This window comes from Micropterus salmoides, unplaced genomic scaffold (genome assembly GCF_014851395.1).
Source record: "Micropterus salmoides isolate LMB-PRFRI ecotype aquatic unplaced genomic scaffold, ASM1485139v1 Ms_hic_scaffold_18, whole genome shotgun sequence".
NCBI lineage: Eukaryota > Metazoa > Chordata > Actinopteri > Centrarchiformes > Centrarchidae > Micropterus > Micropterus salmoides.
The window spans coordinates 20,049,151-20,069,306 of NW_024040928.1; the positions used below are offsets into that span (position 1 = coordinate 20,049,151).

At 41.9% G+C, this 20,156-nt stretch overlaps 1 protein-coding gene across 1 annotated transcript in view; it reads left to right on the forward strand.

Moving 5' to 3' along the window:
* Positions 1-19,544, forward strand: part of extl3 (exostosin-like glycosyltransferase 3) — a 32,729-nt gene extending 13,185 nt beyond the window's left edge. The window contains exons 2-6 of the mRNA XM_038726329.1: positions 8,033-10,674; positions 12,904-13,031; positions 14,288-14,432; positions 14,561-14,689; positions 16,351-19,544. Coding sequence (XP_038582257.1) covers positions 8,536-10,674; positions 12,904-13,031; positions 14,288-14,432; positions 14,561-14,689; positions 16,351-16,560 — 2,751 coding nt within the window. The 5' untranslated portion in view covers positions 8,033-8,535 and the 3' untranslated portion in view covers positions 16,561-19,544. The remainder of the gene's footprint in view (positions 1-8,032; positions 10,675-12,903; positions 13,032-14,287; positions 14,433-14,560; positions 14,690-16,350) is intronic.
* Positions 19,545-20,156: the final 612 nt, after the last annotated feature.

The following is a 20,156-nucleotide window of genomic DNA, read 5'->3' on the forward strand; positions in this document are numbered from 1 at the left end:
CAAAGCATGCTGATTTGTTATGGCACATGTAATTAAACATATCGGTCACACTACTATCTTTAGCATTAATCAACACATGAGATTTTCACGGCCACAGCCCCCCACCACCACCAATAATACAATAAAAAGAGTGAAAGGAAAGTAAAAAAAAATAAAGAAAAACTTGCATTTGATCTATTTTGAAATTTATTAAAATTGTTTGTTCAGCTAATTGCTTGAGCTAAAAAGATCACATAGTTATGTTGCCTAGTACAGTACTCAAGAAGAGGGAAATCTGAAAATGGTTGGATCTAAAAGTCTCTTTTTCTGACTCTTCATCACATTTTTGGAGTACCATTCCACAGCCCTACAGTCACCCCTGTTATTTACGAGTGAAGAAGGTCCTTGAGATGGCTCAGTCAGCCGGCAGCAGATGAGCTGTGATCCATGGCTGCAACAGCTGCTCCCCTCACACAGCCCTATGTCTGTGCCTTCCACTGCAGCTGCCTCCATCCCTCCCCTCCATCACCTCCACACGGAATGCCCTACCTTGTTGCTCTCCATAAAATTACAGTTAATTATGGGAAGGTTTGTCTGCGAGCACAATGAGCCTTAAGGGGAGAAATGCATCAGGGTAACCTGGAAGTCCCAGCAGGCGTGATAATTTTCTGCAGCAGAATCCCCTACAGAGGCCTGTGCTGCTGCAATAAGCTAGAATTGTGTATATTTATATTTAAAACACTTATATGCTTCAGATTTCACTAGTATGTCTGTTTCTTCAAAGTACAGCTTAGGGCTGCATCTAAAGATTATTTTCATTATTGATTAATAAATTAACTGGGCCATAAAATGGCTGGAAATTGTGAAAAATGGCTGTGACAGTTGCATAAAGCCCAAGGTGAAATCTTCGAATGTCTGTTAAACTCAAAGATATTTGGTTTCAAATGAAATAAAACAGAAAAATCAGTAAATTCACAGATTAGAGAAGCTGGAGGAAGGAAGGATTTGGCATTTTGCTTGGAACAAGTTAAGAAAATCTCTGAGAAAAGGTTTAAAAGGCTGTGAGGCTGTGTCCTCAGCACCCGTTCTAATATAATATGTGTAAAGAACATTTATTTATGGAGAAAGGGGGGGAAAGAACTAAGGTATTTTTGTTATTGATTTCACTGCGTTTACAATAAGTGGTCTCAGCACTACAGTACATATAACCTTCCTACTGCTGCAGTGGAAGCTCTAAGTGGCTGACCTCAGAAACACTCAGTTATTAATGCTCCTGAGTCCTTCTTTTTGTCCTTGGACAGGTTTCTTTCAGGCTGCTGTGATTTAGATACATTGTAAGCTGTGGCAAATATGGGCACAGGCGTTTTCTGTCAGCCTCAATATAGACATAGACAGACATTCACTGAAACATCTTCGCAGTCTTTGTTGTCCAAAATATGTACGGTGATCACTGCTTCAGAAAGACTTGCAACACTGTAGATTCTCCCTTTAAACATTATGATACCTCTGTACATGATGAGGAGCCAATTTGGGTTTGAAACAGTCTACTCTTTCTAAATGTAGTAAAACATGTTTAAAGGGAGCATTGTTGCAAGTCTTTGGGAAGCAGAAATTATTCAAATATCTCGACAACCTTGGATGGATGAATTGTCAATTTAGTGCAGACAAGCCTGTTCCCCTCAGGATGACTTGTTTGGCACTAACCTGTTGCTGGTACAACTTGCCTCACCTCGCCTCTACTCGCCTCTACTCAGCCCGCTTTTGCTGCCTGTCCTCCGTTTTCCATTGCAGATATAGTAGCCCCTAAATGTAGCTGGTCCTCATAGTGACGCCAAACGAAACTGCCTTTCTGTAATCTCCAATCCGAACCACTACGTTTCGTCAGCAACCCAACAGAGGAACATCTGCACCTGCTCATTTGATCATGGTGTGGTTTTACAAGTTGCCATAATAATAATAATACATAATAGTACAAAGTGTATCGTTACAGTTACAATCTCGCTATCTCTGGTTAAACTATTTAAAAATGGCGGGTTTGTTCAGGACACCCCATCTGGCGTGGGCAGTGATGATGCAGTGAATAGTGACGATTCTCTCTGACCAGTCAGTAGTCTGCAGTGTTTTCACGTCACCTTTTGGTATTGCCTCAGCTCGCATGGAACTAAGGGACTAAGGGACTTTTGATCTATTGACTTTTCAGTCCGGTCAAAATTTCAGTTTGTCCAATACTTTGGTTTGTGACCAAATCTCTGTAAAACTAATGACATTCCCATCAGCCTCAGCTGTAATTTGTGATAAGTACTAATAAACCAGTGTTTACAGGCTCACACCCAGAAGCCCGGCCAGACTAATTAATTACGAAGGAGCTGTCTGACCAATTACAGACTGCCTTTATAATAGTTTGTCTATGTTGTTATTTATTTTCAGATTGATTTAGCCGTGAGTCATGCATAAAGCAGTGGAAGACAGCATTTCAAGTGGTGAAAAATCTGCCAGTCTTATCATTAAAAGTGAGCTTTTTTTTTTCTTTAAGACATTAAAAGAAAAATCAAAGATCCATCTCCTTAATATTTCAGTCCTTGCAGTAGCTACCTCTTGGAGCCTTGCTACCCGGGGCCTTATTAAAAATACAAGCTGTGTGATCTTTTCTGTCGGCCCTCAAATCCTTCAATTCGTCTCACTGTCTGTCAAAAGCTCAGATGCCTCAGAGAGAGGCGGGAAAAACACCAAACACCCTCGCTCTCAACTTCACTCTCACCCCCACGCCTCAGAAACTTCCCTCATTCACGAGCTGCTACTGCTGCCTTTCCCCATCTTCCCCACATGGGATGCAACTTGTGGTCAAATAGAAACCTGTTACATTTGGTTGTCAGTTCTGTCATAGAGGAATTTCAGGACCATCTCAGAAAGCACAGCCAGTGTGCAGAGAGACTGTTCAAACATTCATACAAATGCTTGCCCTCAAATGTCTGGGAACTTGGAAGCAGCATCCCACTTCTTAATTCAGCAGAGCTCAGCACCTGCTGCTTTTATTCTTTTGACTTTTGTTGCAGATATTATTGCCCAGATCTGCTTACTCACAAATGATGCATGAGTGCTTGCAAACATTACATTCTTTCACCCTCTTTGACTTGGCATGAGCTAAGAACGTTATCTTGATTGATTTTAACGCCTGTGTTAAATGCATATTCAGTCAGTTTTTATATCTCTAAATCAAATGAACAGGCTGCTAGACTAATGCAGTTATTCATAGGCCTGACCAGTAATTTGCTGACTAAGTCATTGCTTGCTCAGTGCTCACCATGTGGAGCAAAAGGTTTTCTATCTGGGTCATTGGTGAGGCGGCTCCGCTTCAGTTTCTCCTTTCCCCTGAGAAGACTACAGACCATTTGATATATGAAAGTGTTGCAGTATTTTGCAGCCTGAAAAGGGGCTTGGACTATTAAATCTGCATTTATTCTCAGTATGAGTAATGGAATATTCATACTGTAGTATACAGAGATTAGTCGTCATCTGTGAGGAAGTAAGTTGACATTGCAAAATCATTATGATATGCCACTTGGTTTCTGCAGCCATGCAGTGACTATAGCACAGTGGCTTTATATAATATAGTAACTGCAAACTGTGTTGTGTAAGGTGAAGGCAAAGACAGGCAGTATCTCTCTGTGAGTGCAAATATTTTTTTAGTGCACCTGTGCTGCCATGTAAGCCTAAAACCTACAAGTGAAAATGGCTACAACGGCAGCCCATTTAGGTGCTTAACACCAAACCGCCTTGCAGCTCAGCGATAGGTAATGATGGCATTATCATTGAATCCCACAAACCAAGTCCAGAGCTTCCCTGTGTGTTTTCCACGCAGAAAGCAGTCAGATTAAGCTGACTGTAGCGGAGAGAAGACATTCTGCAGATTAGAAAGCTACATCTGAAGAGATTGAGATTTAGTCCGTGTGTGTGTGTTGCTCCGCTTCCCAGAAGCAGCCACGGGCAGAGCTTTAAAAGCGCCATTGGTTTTGGCTCCAGATTAAGCTTAGCAACAGCATTTGCCAACATCTGTGTGCCGTTACCCCTGTGATACTGGCAGTCATGCAGCAATTAATCAGGCACTGTTGTGATAGTTGCCTCTCGGCCACTCAGCACCTCAGGCACATCATTAAGCAGCAGGATGAGGGTCAGTGTTCAGAGGGTCACATGTCCTGGGAGTTTTTTGCTGTTTAATGTTCCTTTCACTTACACCAAAAACCACTGGCCTGTATTTACTTTGCTCTGTTTCCTCATTTGACTGTGGCAGCACTTCTTGGCAATTTTTATTATTTTCTGACAAAGCCATTAATCTCTGAATCAGGAAATTAATTGATAATCGGGGGGGGGGGGGGATACTTAGGCTAGTTGCAGTCCTTTTGTAAAATTATTTTTATGTGATGATAAGAAAAATGTGTGGACACAGATAGGGCTGGGCGGCCAAAAATGTTACCACGATAAAATTTCATGTCATTTTGATATCTATAATTATCGCAATAAATGTCAAATCATTATTTCTTTCAAGTTTAAAGGCAGATTTTTGCTGCTGAGTGAAAATTGAGGAAACCAGATTTTAATTTAATTTTAATTGTTAAACTATTCTTTATGGTCAGAACACAAACACTTGCCAAACTTAACAAATCTGAGATAAATCATTCAAAACAATTATCATAAAATCTATTTGGGTTTTTTTTTCAGTTCCTTTTCCACAACAAAATAAATTAATAGAAAAATTAAGTGCAGATTAATTCATGATTGAAATGAATTAAATTGAACATTTATTGAACATTTGTTATATTGTTACTGAGCACAATTATCACAATAATTATAAATTGTTTTATTGCCCAGCCCTAGACACAGGTGTGTTTAAAGTACATTATAATTATAAAGGCATTTATTTGTGAGCAGAAAACAGTTTTCACGGTTAACATCATTCACCCTGATGGTATACAAGGTTTAAGGTGCATTCAGACATGCAGGTACAAGGAGACAAGTAGCAGCAGGTTGTCGGTAATTTCAGGCTAGATGAAATCATGTGCCTTCCATATGATTGGCCAGTACCTTTCCTCATTCCTCTCCTTGACAGACACACACATACACAGCCAGCTATATAGCAAGATGCTGTTTTTCAGGAGAGTCAGGTGAGTCATAATCTCTAAACATCAGAAATGCCCATCACATTGAGGCAGCAGGGAGAATTGATTACTTGATTCAGACAGAATGAAAGATGGCTTTTTCCCTGTGTTTGTTTTTCAAGATGATATCTGTGTTCCTTTTGATCTAACCAGGCAGTAATGAAAGTGTTACAACTGCAGAGGTTTGAATTCACCAGTAGCCCAGGGAATAATATCCTTATCTAGAGGAGCTGTTATGTCAGTATAGGTAAACATCACCTGCATTCTTCCGCCTTTTTATCACCTCTGTGACTGTCACTCTGAAATGCACTGCTTAATCAAGGCTCACTCTGTGTTGTGGGGTTTTTAATGCAAGAAAGAAACAAACTGTGCTGAAATTTAGATTATGCTTATAATGTAAGAAGCAGGGATGTGATTTTTCCGGATTAATCTGGAATTCCGGGTTTTCCGACCTGAAAATGTGATGCACATGAATCATGCACATCTGTAATAAAAAAAAATTAAAAAAGAATGGGGGGGTACAGGACCTGGCCGAGTGAAATGGAAAGGATCTAGGGTGACGTGTGTAAAGTTTTCTTCCTTTCTAAAGTGCAATTTATACTTCTGCGTCAAATCGACTGTGTAGGTGACGGCATGGGCTACACAGAGGCTACGCCGTCACCTGACGTGCACCTCCTTCAAAATGTAACTATGCATCGTGTCAACGCGGACCGTAAGTTCTGTGATTGGTCGGCTGGGCAAGTATATCCAGCTGCAGCCCGCAGACTAAAAGTCTGTTGTCTGTTGATCACTCATGTAGCCTATACACTTTGCTGTGTGAACTGTTGCCTTTTAAGTCGTCCTTATGTTAAAGGTTTTGGCACATTATTAATTACTTTCTTGTGAATGGTTGTGACAGGGTTTAGGCTATATGAGGCCTTTTCACACAGGTCGCTCTGCGCTCCTCATCAACAGGCATGCAAACAAGCGCTCCATGAGGTAACCATGGCAACGGCATCTGTGTGACTGGCGCAATCCCGTTAAACTGTCGTGGTCATTCTCGTCTCACGCACACGCCCGCCTGCTGCCAGAGTTGAAATGTCAAACTTGTTCCTACAGTTTGTGTAAGCCTTAGGTATACGTAGTTGGTTGGGGAGATAATGTTACGTTTTCCAATTAAAAAAAAAAAAAAAAATGTAATTTCACATCATTTTGGATTATTATTGTCACCATATCGGTGAACAAAAACCTGGAAAAGCTAGAGCATATATTTAACAGCAGCCAAAAGCTTAAAGACTAAACTGCTAAAGGAACTGCAACCTTCTGGGAAAATTCATTCGTTAATTTTGATTCTCTCCATAATGATTTTACATTCATGGCACAGCAAGCAGCAGCTGTTTTGGGCCTCACCACCTAAGCCTTATAACAGCAGGGAAAACCCTGTTAATATGACCTCAGAATCATTATAGATTGGATTATTCATGTTTGCCTTTGTGTCTTAATTTACTCAATTTACAGCTTTTGACATTTATATGTAGAAATTAATATTAAAAATAGGTGCTTAAGAACCAGCATATTTATTCACTCCTATAATCAAGCATTTAATTTGTACATTAAAATCCATAGAAAATTTGTGACTAGTTTGCATCCCTAATTTGCTTTACTAACCTCAGCTCCTCCATTGTCACCACTGTCCTTTTTTTTTTTCCTAACCAACCAGTTTTTCAGACTCATCTGACAGTTGAAATATAATTTAACTATCAACGGTGTGCAGCTCCTGAATGAATGTAACGCTGAGATAAAACACAAGCCGCAACGTCCTGAAACCACACCTCCAGTGGCATCAGAAACAGGAAAAAACTTTGAAATACTGGCAAGAGTACAGCAGTCTGAATTAGAAAGTTCAGCTGGTTTCCTTTGTGAAAGCTGGGGCCTTTTTCTCTTCTGAGCTAGTGAAGATAATTCCACATCACTTTCTGAGACGGGCTGTTATCAGGGATGCTCAGTAATTTGAGTCAGTGATGAGGTCAGGATGCAGGAGGAGGTCTTTAATGAGATTTACTGGAGGTGCTGTTGGTGTTGGCTCTCTTACTGTGTAGTTTACTAGTGATGGCTCTCCCCTGTTTTGTGCTCTTTTCTGTGTGATGTGCAGAGAGAGAAAATTGAAAGGAACAGATACCCCCTGGTATTCTGCAGCACACTGTTTTTTTTTTTTTTTTTTCCTGGACTAGGCAATCATGCACACAGAATGCAGTGAAAAACAGGACGAGCTGCAGAGCCTTGCTTTATAAAGAAACATTTACAATGGCGGACAATGGGAAGCCTGACTAAATATATATTACTGTGGACTTGTCCATATGTCTTTGCAGCCTTTCACCTTTTGTGTCTCTGTAATGGCAAACAAGACTGTCCATATTAAAGTTGGAGTAAGCAAGTCCACCAGAGGACACAACCTTGACAAATACCATGATATAGAACGAACAACACAGCAAGTAATGTAACTAACATTAGCCAAGTTGTGGCTTAGCAAACTGTCGCTACAGTCTCCTATAGCAAACATTACAGCAACAGCATGTCTTGACAGACTAGAAAGTAAGCTGAATGTCTGTGGGCAAGTCATTTAACCTGACACACAAATTATGGCTGGAACAGCTACAGTAGTGTTTTGTGGCGGGGTGCGGGCCACTTTGTTTCCCATGTCATACGTTTTGAGAGGTGCATGGAAAAAAACTTAATTTTTACTATTTTACTACATAAAACTAAAACAATTTTGTGTGCTCCGCCTCAAATAGTCCATTAAATGCAGCTCATTTTTTCTTAAACAATAGTCATGTTGCTTCTCTTGGTACAGCTTAATTATTCTGTACGCTCAATCGGTCATTGTCACTGAATGTTTTTTGTTCTGTTGTTCTCTCTTCCAGGTTCCTGTTTTGAAAAGGAAGAGGACTTCAGAAGCCCCATTTCTATAGGAATTCCTGACAAGGGGACAGAAAATGAGCACGTCCCAGGTAGAAGCCACAGGCCCATCCATCTATCCAGCTGACCTGTGAGCAGCCATGCCCTCCCTGCATCACCCGTCGCGGGGAACCCCTCTCCAGATGCGGGACTGTTTTCTGACATAGATTTGGAAGAATAGCTGAACCTCACAACAGAAATGGCTTTAGTTTGTGTGGGTTATAACACATCAGAGTACATATTAGAATACAGGTGAGGCTGAACCTCTAGCCGATATCCACAGGACTCTTACAGAGGAGAGGAGCTAAACAGCCTCATATGACCTTTACAGAAGGACAGAGCTGCAGCCCACCTTTGATGATTTAGTATCCATCCCACTGCCTTGCTGACAAGGTCGTACCATGGCTGCTGCTGATCCCCATAGCAACGGTTCCTTGGTGCGGCGAGGAGCAGACTGAGAGCGTCAACAATGCAGCGTAACGGTGGAGGGGTGGGTGTCGGTGGTCAGCCATGGGTGTTGCGGCGCGTGCGTCTCACCTGGCTCAGTTTCATGCTCTTCTTCATCCTGGTCTTCTTCCCACTCATTGCCCACTACTACCTCACTACCATTGACGAAGCTGGGGGTCCTGATAAGCGCATTTTCGGGCCACGGCCCGGTGGTGAGCTGTGCGAGGCCAAGCATGTGCAGGATCTGTGCCGAATCCGTGAGTCGGTCAGCGAGGAGCTGCTGCAGCTGGAGGCCAAGAGGCAGGAGCTCAACGGGGAGATTGCCCGACTCAACCTGCGCATTGAGGCCTGCAAGCGCAGCATTGACAGCGCCAAGCAGGATCTGCTGCAGCTGAAGAATGTCATCAGCCAGACAGAGCATTCGTATAAAGAACTAATGGCCCAGAACCAGCCCAAGTTATCGTTGCCAGTCAGGCTGCTGCCAGACAAGGAGGACCCAGGACTGCCACCACCGAAGTCTGCACGCTCCTGCCGCCTACGCTCCTGCTTCGACTATGCGCGCTGCCCGCTTACATCTGGGTTTCCTGTGTATGTCTACGACACAGGCTCCTATCCATGGGCGGACTATCTTGACCCACTAGTGAAGCAGGCTTTTGCAGCGTCAGTTAAGAGCAACATTTATGTAACTGATAACCCTAGCATTGCCTGTCTTTATTTGGTGCTGGTAGGGGAGCTACAGGAGTCATCCTCCTCCCCGCTGCCATCTCCTTCAGAGCTGGAGAAGCAACTAAAAGCTCTTCCTTACTGGAGATCTGATGGACATAACCATGTGCTGGTGCATCTCTCTAGAAAGTCCATGACACAGAACTTCCTGTATAATGTAAGCACAGGACGAGCGGCAGTCGCTCAGTCCACATTCTTGGAGCAGCAGTACCGTGAGGGCTTTGACTTGGTTGTGTCCCCACTGGTTCATGCCCTCTCAGAACCAAACTTTTTGGAAGTGCCCCCTCAAGTTCCTGTAAAGAGGAAATACCTCTTCACCTTCCAGGGGGAGAGGGTGGAATCACTGAGGAGCAGCTTACAGGAGGCACCCCCTCACTCTTTTGAAGAGGAAATGGAAGGAGACCCACCGGCTGACTATGACGATCGTATTATAGGCACTTTAAAGGCGGTGCAGGACAGCCACTTGGATCAGGTGCTGGTTGAGTTCACCTGCAAGAACCCGCGACCAAGTTTGCCAACTGAGTGGGCTCTTTGTGGAGAGAGGGAGGACAGGCTAGAGGTACTCAAGGCTTCAACTTTTGCCTTGGTGATTGCTCCAGGTGATGGACAGCTGGTGGCTTCAGCAGGCTGTGGGATGAGGCTCTTTGAGGCACTAGAGGTAGGGACTATTCCGGTCGTGTTGGGGGACCACTCCAGACTACCATATCACCAGTTTATTCGATGGAGTGAAGCTGCCATCATAGTCCCCAAGCCTCGTGTCACAGAGCTACACTTCCTGCTGCGCAGCCTATCAGACAATGACATGTTAGCTATGAGGCGGCAGGGCCGCTTCCTGTGGGAGGCCTATTTCTCCACCTCGGAGAATGTTCTTAACACCCTCCTGGCCAGCATCAGAACCAGTATCCAGGTTCCTGCTGCGCCCATCAAAGAAGAGCCCGCCCACGAGATTCCTCACAAAGCAGGGAAGCTGGCAGGAACTGACGCTAACCTGGCTGACAATGGGGATCTGGATTTGGGTCCTGTCGAGACAGAGCCCCCGTACGCCTCTCCACGCTTTCTGCGCAACTTCACATACACAGCTGCAGACACCTATAGAGCATGGAACCGGGCCCCGGGGCCTTTCCATCTGTTCCCTCACACTCCTCTGGACCCTGTGCTTCCCTCTGAAGCCAAATTCCTCGGTTCAGGTACTGGTTTCAGGCCTATTGGTGGAGGTACAGGAGGCTCTGGGAAGGAGTTTCAGGCAGCTCTAGGAGGGAATGTGCCCCGAGAACAGTTCACCGTGGTCATGTTGACATATGAGAGGGAGGAGGTGCTGATGAACTCTCTGGAGAGGTTGAATGGACTGCCGTACCTCAACAAGGTAGTGGTGGTGTGGAACTCGCCCAAGCCTCCTTCAGATGACCTACTGTGGCCAGACATTGGCCTCCCGATTGTGGTGAGTGCTCTTTCAGAAATATACAGATGAATACATTCATCTAAATAGTGTTCTGTCCAGTAAGGAATACCTCTCTCTCTCTCTCTCTCTCTCTCTCTCTCTCTCTCTCTCTCTCTCTCTCTCTCTCTCTCTCTCTCTCTCTCTCTCTCTCTCTCTCTCTCTCTCTCTCTCTCTCTCTCTCTCTGTCGGTGTCTCTCTCTCTCTCTCTGTCGGTGTCTCTCTTTCACAAAAAAAAAGTAACGTGTAATATTTCTGAAGTGTCAGAGGTCGTGCAAAGTTTGCTTAAGTACATTCTATTGAGCTTTGAGCTGTTTGGATCAGTGCCTCTTTGAAACTTTGCAGGATCCATACAAATTACCAGCAGTTTTACTAAAGGGATGTGAAGAAGCCTGACGTCCATGAATAATAACATTTGTGCTTTTTAGTGTAGCCTGAAAAATAAAATATTCATGTCGTTCATATTCAGACACATTCATTAGTTTGTGACCGAAACTGTGTGGAAATGTGGAAAGCTGTGAGAGAGGAACAAATGAAGAGTAGTAGAGTCTTTGGTGTAACCTGGCACTAAGATTGTAGGGGACAGTAGGGGTGTGCGATATGGCCAGAATCTTTCATCACGGTATGTGTAATTTTATATCAAGGTAACAGTATAAATCATAATTGTTCTTTAAATTCAGTTAAGAAATGGTTTAAAATAACTATACCGTACTTAATAACATTTGATTAGTCTTTTAGTTGAAACTTCCATACAAACAAAACAACTCCTCCTGCTATTTACGTTCAATGTCCTCCATGTTTTCTTGTCATATTCTTCTTCTGCCGTTGTTGGCAAATCAGTTTAAAGGTGCATCACCGCCACCAACGGTCACTCTTACTGTGCTTTCAAACCAAAAGCGAAGCAAGCGTTCGGGTTTACATACAAAGTCAATGCAAAGACGCGTAGAGCCGCAATTTCCTGTTGGGCGGCTCGAAGGGGGCGGTGCCGGTGACGCTAAGGCCTTCGAGTTGCCTTCGCGTGAGTTGAAAATTTCCAACTCGAGCGAATTTTCGTGGGTTCTAATTGCCTTCTCGCGTTGTGTGTGATAGTACTTGCAGCGAAGGAAAGCGCCGCAAGGATTAAATTCGCGTTTTGTCTGAAAGCACCATTACATCACATGAGAACGCAGTCCTGGTGCGTCCTGATCGCTCAACCCTGTTAGATGATTTATGTTTTCTGTTTCAATATGGCACATGTATGACAGCCTTAAAAGTCCTTAAACCCATTTATGGATTGCTTCTGTACTAAGCTGAATTTGACTGATTAGTCAGTTTATATGCAGTCTGATGCCATTAAACAGTCACAAACAATTTTAGGAGTGCAGCTAGGGCTGGGCAATAAAACAATGATGATAATTATCGCAATATCATTTTCCTCAATAACAATATAACAAATGTCAGTAAATGTTTGATTGAATTCATTTGAATCACAAACAAATTAGCACTTCATTTTTCTGTTAAGATATGAAAAGAGACTGTCAAAATATTTACTGATCATATTTGTTGAAAAAAGATTTTATCATAATTGTTTTGAATGTTCTACCTCAGATTTGTGAAGTGATTCACTGTTTGTCCACACAATTAACCATCTGGTTTCTTCAATTTTCACCCAGGAGCAAAAATCAGCTTTTAAACTCCAAATCATTAATGGAAATAATGATTTGACATTTATCGTGATAATTATTGATATCAAAAGGTATGAAATGCTTTTATCATCATTTTTGGCCACATCGCCCCGCCCTAAGTGCAGCTGTTTCTTAAAGCTGCTTTATTTCAGATTTTTAAAATGACAGTGGATCAAACATTATGCTCATTGTTCTGGTTTTCCGGCCCACAACTTTAATGTTTTAATTCACTCACTGTTTTCAGCAGTATAATGCTCTAAAACTCTCTGTATGCTGCTTTCCCAGCACCAAACCAGTAGTTGACGACTAGCTGGTGAACATAGTTGAGCATTTAACACCTAAAGAAGCAGATATTTCCTTCAGGAGTTGGTAGAGAGCAAAACACAACTAGTTCACAACGTCAATATAAAAAGATGATAGGTATATACCTATCGTGTTTACAGTACAATATATATAAGTACAAAATATGTGTAGCATTACTCAGAACGTCCTTTACTAACATTTGCTGTGAGTAGTTACCTTTCTTGAAAATGTTCTTACTGAGCAGAATCTTGTCTTACGCCTGCAGGTCGTCCGAACAGAGAAGAACAGCCTCAACAACCGCTTCCTTCCCTGGGACGCCGTGGAAACCGAGGCCATCCTGTCGATTGATGATGATGCTCATCTCCGCCACGATGAGATCATGTTCGGGTTCAGGTCAGTGATGGTCACAGAATGCATGTGGCTCTAAGAATTTGAGAAACGCTCTTTAGACAAAATTTGACATCACTTTGGGCTCTGGGAAATTGTCATTCCTTTTACTTTTACTATAAAATGCTGGTAGGTTTTATTAAAACAAATCAAAGTGGATTTAATGATTTTTTTTATTTTTTTTATCCCCGATTAACAGGTGAAAACAAATCTCTACTAATTACAAATATAAATTATTGTTTGCACAAATACTCACCTAAGGCACTGTATGGGCTAAATGATTAATAATTCATTTAAAATGTTATAATAAGTTGCAGCCTTCTGTATAATTGTTTTTAACTCAGAAGTGCTGTGAAGAAAGTTGAACACAAAAACGCAGTAAAAAGAGGGGAGCTTCATCTCCTGTGAGAAGAGAAAATGTCCAGAAATTGCAGAAGCATCACATTCCTGAAAACGCTGAATTAGACAGAGAAGCCAAACCGACCACTAGAGACTGAACCAGAGAAAATAAAAGGGAAACATGCAGCCAGTGCATTGTATTTGTGGTTCACTTGCTAAAACTCTACTTAGAGAAGCTGAACGTGATGGCCATGCTTAAACCAATTAGTTATTTTTGTGCACCACCCCTCGCTCTTCCAGACTTGTCTGCAACTTGGTGATGTAGCAGCTTGTCCAGGCAGGCAAAAATTGGCCCTGTGTGTGCGCGCAGGGTCATTAGTCATGAATTATCTCAAACTCCCCCAGAATTACCCAGGAATGTTTCCTCACTTCAACTATCACCAAAGAGGAACAATGACGCAGCAGCTGGCTGTGTTTGAGACATTACACTGCTCTTTTTTTGCATCTTCTGTGACTGTAGAAGAAATTCCAAGTGTCTAATCTGATCAACTGAAACACTTTTTTTGTCCAAGACTTTCCTGCAGCTACTGGGCTACAGTGTAAATATGAGCCAAGAGTGACATTTCGGTTTTAAATATCTTATAAAACTGTCATATACTAATAGAAGACAGCAGAATGGTTACTTAATTTCTCCCAAGAGGCAAATAGTTGTCACGTTGCAGATGGATGTGCGTGGATAAGGAAAAGCGTGACATATGCACAGACAGACATTTGGAAACCAAACTAATGACCATAAAAAAGTAACAAATAACCGTAATAAAAAGTAATTTGTTAAAGATTCACTTATCTTTCCCAGTCCGACTTCACTATTTGATTGAAAATTAGGAATTCTGCTGACTTTGTGTTCGACGGTGTCTCACCAGAGTGTGGCGTGAGGCCAGAGATCGCATTGTAGGATTCCCTGGGAGGTATCATGCATGGGACGTCAACCATCAATCCTGGCTCTACAACTCTAACTACTCCTGTGAGCTCTCCATGGTCCTGACAGGAGCTGCGTTCTTCCATAAGGTCAGATCTTGTACTCCCTATCTTCCAAAAAAAATAAACTCAGCTCAATTCAGCCAAATGTATCTTTTTGCCATCTCATCGCCATATCATTCATGTGTTCTCCCCCCCGTGTGTTCGTGTTTTTGTAGTACTACGCCTATCTGTACTCCTATGTGATGCCCCAGGCCATCAGGGACATGGTGGACGAGTACATAAACTGCGAGGACATAGCCATGAACTTCCTGGTCTCTCACATCACCCGCAAACCACCCATAAAGGTCAGTGACGGAGCGTGCAATCTGGCTGTGCTCAGCTCAGCAAACTTTGTATCGCCCTCTGGCACCAGTGTATTTATATTTTTGCCCACTTAGCCTTGCCATTACTCAAACTGACATATCCAATATTCCACACAAATAATAAATCAAAAACACACGATCGAATTGGTGTGTAACGTCAGATTTTTTTTATTCCTGGAATTTTATTGGAAGGACATTTATTACTAGAGTGCATATTTATGGCTAGACAAATAATTATAGCAATCAAGCCAGGGAAGCTGTTGGAACAGAAATTTCAGTGAAGCCCTTAGTTCGAGTCAGTTTAAGTTCTTTTTGATTTAGTGGGGTGTTAATATTCAGGGTGTTTCAGAGGGGAATTAAGGACGGCTTTGATGGAGTGTGTTGCATGACAGCAATTCACTGCTAGGAATAAGCCTTGTGAATAATGAATTTGGGGCAAGTTTGAATGTGGAGTCCTAAATGATGAGGATATATATTTCTCTTTTAGTTCAAATAAGACAAATCAAAAAGAAAATAAATAGCTTTTGATGTGACAGTGATGCTGAATTAAAATCATTCAAACTCAGTTATAGGGATGTTTTTCCTTTTTTTTTATTTTTTAAACTGACTATTCAGTCAACCCTGTCCTCTTTTACGGCATGCGATCCGTCCATAGCGTCAAAGTCCACTGGAAGCGTTTCAGCCACGGAGTGTGCAGCCTGCCCCACGTTATAGACTTGTTATTAATTTGTCCTTTTTGTGCTTCTACTACCTTCACCACAGTTCTCTGACGAGCTTTTTGTTTTGATATCTGCAGGCTGCATTTCCCACAAGGAGCAGTTCAGAATCAGTGTTTTGCCTGCATGTTTTTGCTGACATGTGACAGATTTAGTTGATTTGGTAATCAGTGCTTGCTTTTTGTGCTTCTATGATTAAGTAGTCTACATAGTTAAATGATTTATTTTTGTGTCTGTTTTAACTTTGATATTGTTTTACGATCTGGAATCTGCACAGGGTATTTTATTTTGAAAGTTGATCATATTGTCTATGCCATTCTGTGTCTGATTGCCTGTCTGTTTGATCTGCTCTGTGCTGCTTGACACATCATCTGTCAAAAATAGACTGGCTACCTTTTCCTTGCGGAGCGGAGAGCCGCTTCTGATGGACTCACAAGCATTGACTAGAATTGCCGCGATAGCTCCGGCAACTGCTGCGCAGCCATAGCGCGACGCAGCTGGAGTCAGTGGACTACAGGCTTTAAATCAGTGACTCTTTGATTTTAGAGAGAAGGCTGGCTTTTCATTTATAGTAAATAAGCATTTATATTTTGCTGTATGAAATGGCAACTGTCACTAGCAGATTTTATCAGCTATAACTAGCTAAAGCTAATTAGCTTTAGGGAGCTAGTTAGCTCCCTGAGTTTGTTTAAAACACCAAGTGCAGCTGACTTTTTAGTTTTTCAAGTTGACTTATGTTTAAACGAGAATCTGGTAAAGAGGATCTTAATTACACACCTGATGGATGAATTAGCGAACAGTCAATTCCTAAAGCACACTTTATTTCAATCCCGCAGCAGCACTGTGCTGCGAAGCACCACATTTACAAATATATTTCAATGTAAATATCACAAATGTACAGACTGACTCACTCTGTATCTATCTCAGGTAACATCTCGTTGGACTTTCCGCTGTCCCGGTTGCCCTCAGGCCCTTTCACATGACGACTCGCATTTCCACGAACGCCACAAGTGCATCAACTTCTTCGTCAAGGTGTACGGCTACATGCCACTGCTGTACACGCAGTTTCGAGTGGACTCCGTGCTGTTTAAGACTCGTTTACCCCACGACAAGACCAAGTGCTTCAAGTTCATCTAGCATCGGGCTGAGTGGCCCAGCAAAGAGCCAAAAGCAGAGTGGATTGAAGGACTGGAAGTATTTTAAAAAGAACAGCAGTTCCCACTGTGAGCAGTGATGAAGATAGATGGATGGACTGCCACATAAATGCACAGAAGGACCGTTTGGGGTTAGGATGTTGCCCAGGGGGATAGACAAGTTAACCTTAAAAGCTGTTGGCTTGTGGTGTACTGAAAATACACTGAAAATTGAGTGGAAGCGGAAAGGGACCACTGCCAACAAAATAAGCCTTTTCAGAGTGGATGTCACTCCTCCTTGTTCATCTTCTTCAATCACGCTCAATCATCAACCACTACAGATGTCATTTGCACCTCTTAACGGCCTGCTGAGGAAAGAGGGCAGTTGTACACAGTGTACAGAAACTCTCCCACAATAAACGCTACCTGAAAATGGAGCTAGCAGTTACTGAATCACTGACAGACATTCTGCCCGGCTGCCTGTTGACGGTTTTAGCTAGAAGAGCAAAAGTGGCAATGGCACATGGCTGCCACTGTTCTGTTGTTTTGTTTTTTCCATTTTACCGTTACAAACTGTACTTCTTGTACATGTATGTGAGAAGCACTGATGGTCAGAAGTATTTTATTGAACACTCTTTCTTTTTTTTAAATAATGTTGTTTAAATATGTAAATCTCTATGTCGACAAACGCATTTTCCAGAACCTCTGCCTGTGGGAGATCAGACACAGACAGTGTTAGTCTGAGAACAAGATAGGACCTCGACTGAAGAGTTTTGACCAGGTTGAGCCCAATCATGTTTAGTAGTGTCACGTGTTCAAGAAAGAACTCACTTCAGCGGTCACCATAATGCCTCAAATTTGTCATGAAAACCAGCCACCATGTTGTGATTTTGTTATGCTTACAGGATCTGCACTCTTTGAGTGTTTAAAATTGCCTGTTTTTTACGCTATAGGGTGTTTACTAATGTTTGTAAAAATCGGTCCGAGGTTGAAGTAGTCATGTTTAAATGTAATAATATTAACCAATCAACGGTTACAGTGTCCCTTACTGAAGTGCAACAAAGTCAAGAATCACAGTTGCCAAAATCAATAAAACAAATAGGTTTGGATGTCTATTTAAGGTTGTAATTATAAAGAAAGTCTCCGGTGAAGTTAATTCTACTTTTAGGATTATGATAAAACATTTCAGGGGACTTTAAGGGAATAATTTTGGGAAATATGTTTGAGATAGATGAGAGGATTGATAGCTTTGTCAAATCTGTCCGTGAAATATGAAGCTGCAGCCGGATAGCTTAGCTTAGCATTAAGACAGCTAGCCTAGCTGTGTACACACGTGACAAAATCTGCCTACCATCACCTCTGAAGCTCACTAATTAACACATGAAATCTTGTTTGTTGATCTTAGAGATTTTCCTTTCCCCGTTTCCAGTCTTTGTGCTAAGCTAACTAGCTGCAGGCTGGTAGACACAGACTACAGATGCAGGAGTGGTAACGATCTTCTCATCTAACTCTCTACCAGAGAGCAAATAAGCATATTTCCCAAACTTTTTGAACTGTTCTGCTCTCTTCTCTACAGTTTTGGCTTTGCAACAGAAGTACTAGATATATCCTGTTTATGTCACCCTCCTGTATAGAACTTTCCCAGCAGTATTGCCATATTGGTTTCACTTTGGATTTTTTTTTTTTTTTTTTTTTTTTTTTTTTTTTTTTTTTTAACCATTGCTTGATGAATGTTTTCTTTGCCAAAAAGGTACGGTGTTTGCTGCTTTACAGTGTAGTATGCAGGGTGCACAGTGTGAATGATTGCTAAAGGGATGCAGTCTGGTACACCCATATCCACTCTGCATGGTACTTTACCAGGAGTCAATCCATTGGCCCTTCCCATCATGTATTATAAATCCAGAGTCCTTTATTTGACCTTGCCAGACTTAATTCCTGTAATCTGAAAAAAGCTCAACCTAAAAAGATCCCTTTAAAAAAAAGATAGAGAAATGTTTAGGACATTTTCCCAAAGTAGGTTCTAACTGTGAGGATGTTTTTAAGAAACAGAAACTCTCATAAGCCCGTGGCTCCTGTATATTTATTGAATATATTATTTTAAAAAAAACATTTTTATTTTATTTTTTTTACACTGATGACACAAGACATTGTAGTTTATTATTCCTAATCGTCCCAACTTGATCAAGCAGTCAGTTTATTTCATTGCCAAGGAAAACCAGCTTGTGCAACTGAATGCTTCAGGGTGAACTTAACTGACCGTAGAGCAGCACTCAGGCAGGAAAATGTGTTTTTATAGACAGCAAGATGACCCGTTCCTTAGAAAGATCGACCTGTAACAGAATCAGAGTCATAAACTGAGCTTCTGCGTCTATCAGTGGACATGCAGAAAAGTGTCTTTGAAGCCATCCCTACCTGCTCCAGGTGGGTGTTGCTGTTGCTCTTTGGACCCCTCAGTGACATTTCAAAATATTTGACTGGGCATGTTTAGCTTAAACGGATTAATGAAGAGCCAGATTCCTAAAAATAAATACTGGTGTAAAATGGCAATACAGCTAAAATAAATCCAAATTTACACTTCTGCTGCACGGGCTGGCTCCTCACCCTCTCACTTTTATTGGTGCTCCAGGGACCTTTATAATTATCTGGGTGGCTCTTAAACTGTCCTCAGGGCATAAATGGAATCAGCTGGTATGTTGGAAGTTAAAAGCTGTCATTCCTCCAGTCCCTGGTTTCTCCCCCACTAAGATCTATGGCACAGCTGGTTTTCCGTGGCCCAGAGCAGGATACGCTTCCCTTGAAGGCCGCAGTCACTCTGCTAGGTGTAAGGAGTTGTGAAACTATGTGCTCCTGGATCTGATCCACACCTGTGGGCAAGGCCTCAGCCACCTGCAATGCTGCTTACACTGTACCAGACTGATGACAGCGACAAACATAACATTGAAGGCGAGATAAATGGAAATAAAAACACTCAACATTGTTAAAACATTATCTGACTTATGGCCTCATTCTTTTCTCCATCTTTACAGAACACATTCCTGCACTTTGACTGTTTGCTACTGCCTTAGAGGAGGAAGAGTGAATTAGAACTTAATGTAAAGAATGTGTTCAACCTTTTGGGAAATGATGGGTGAGTTTGCTTTCTTTTCAAGAAGTAGCTTGTTTGAAAAGCTTGAGACCACTCATACAGTATCTCAAAAAAGTGAGTACACCCCTCACATTTGTGTAAATATTTGACTATATATTTTCATGTGACAACACTGAAGAAATGACACTTTGCTACAATGTAAAGTAGTGAGTGTACAGCTTGTATAACAGTGTAAATTTGCTTTGTCTTCTCAAAATAACACATCACACAGCCATTAATGTCTAAACCGCTGGCAAAAAAGTGAGAACACCCCTAAGTGAAAATGTCCAATTTGGGCCCGATTAGCCATTTTCCCTCCCTGGTGTCATGTGACTTGTTAGTGTTTTAAGGTCTCGTGTGAATGGGAAGCAGGTGGGTTAAATTTGGTATCATCGCTCTCACACAGCTTCAGTCCATTGAGGGAAACCGTGAATGCCAACATGTAATGTGACATACTAAAGCAGAGCATGAGCCCC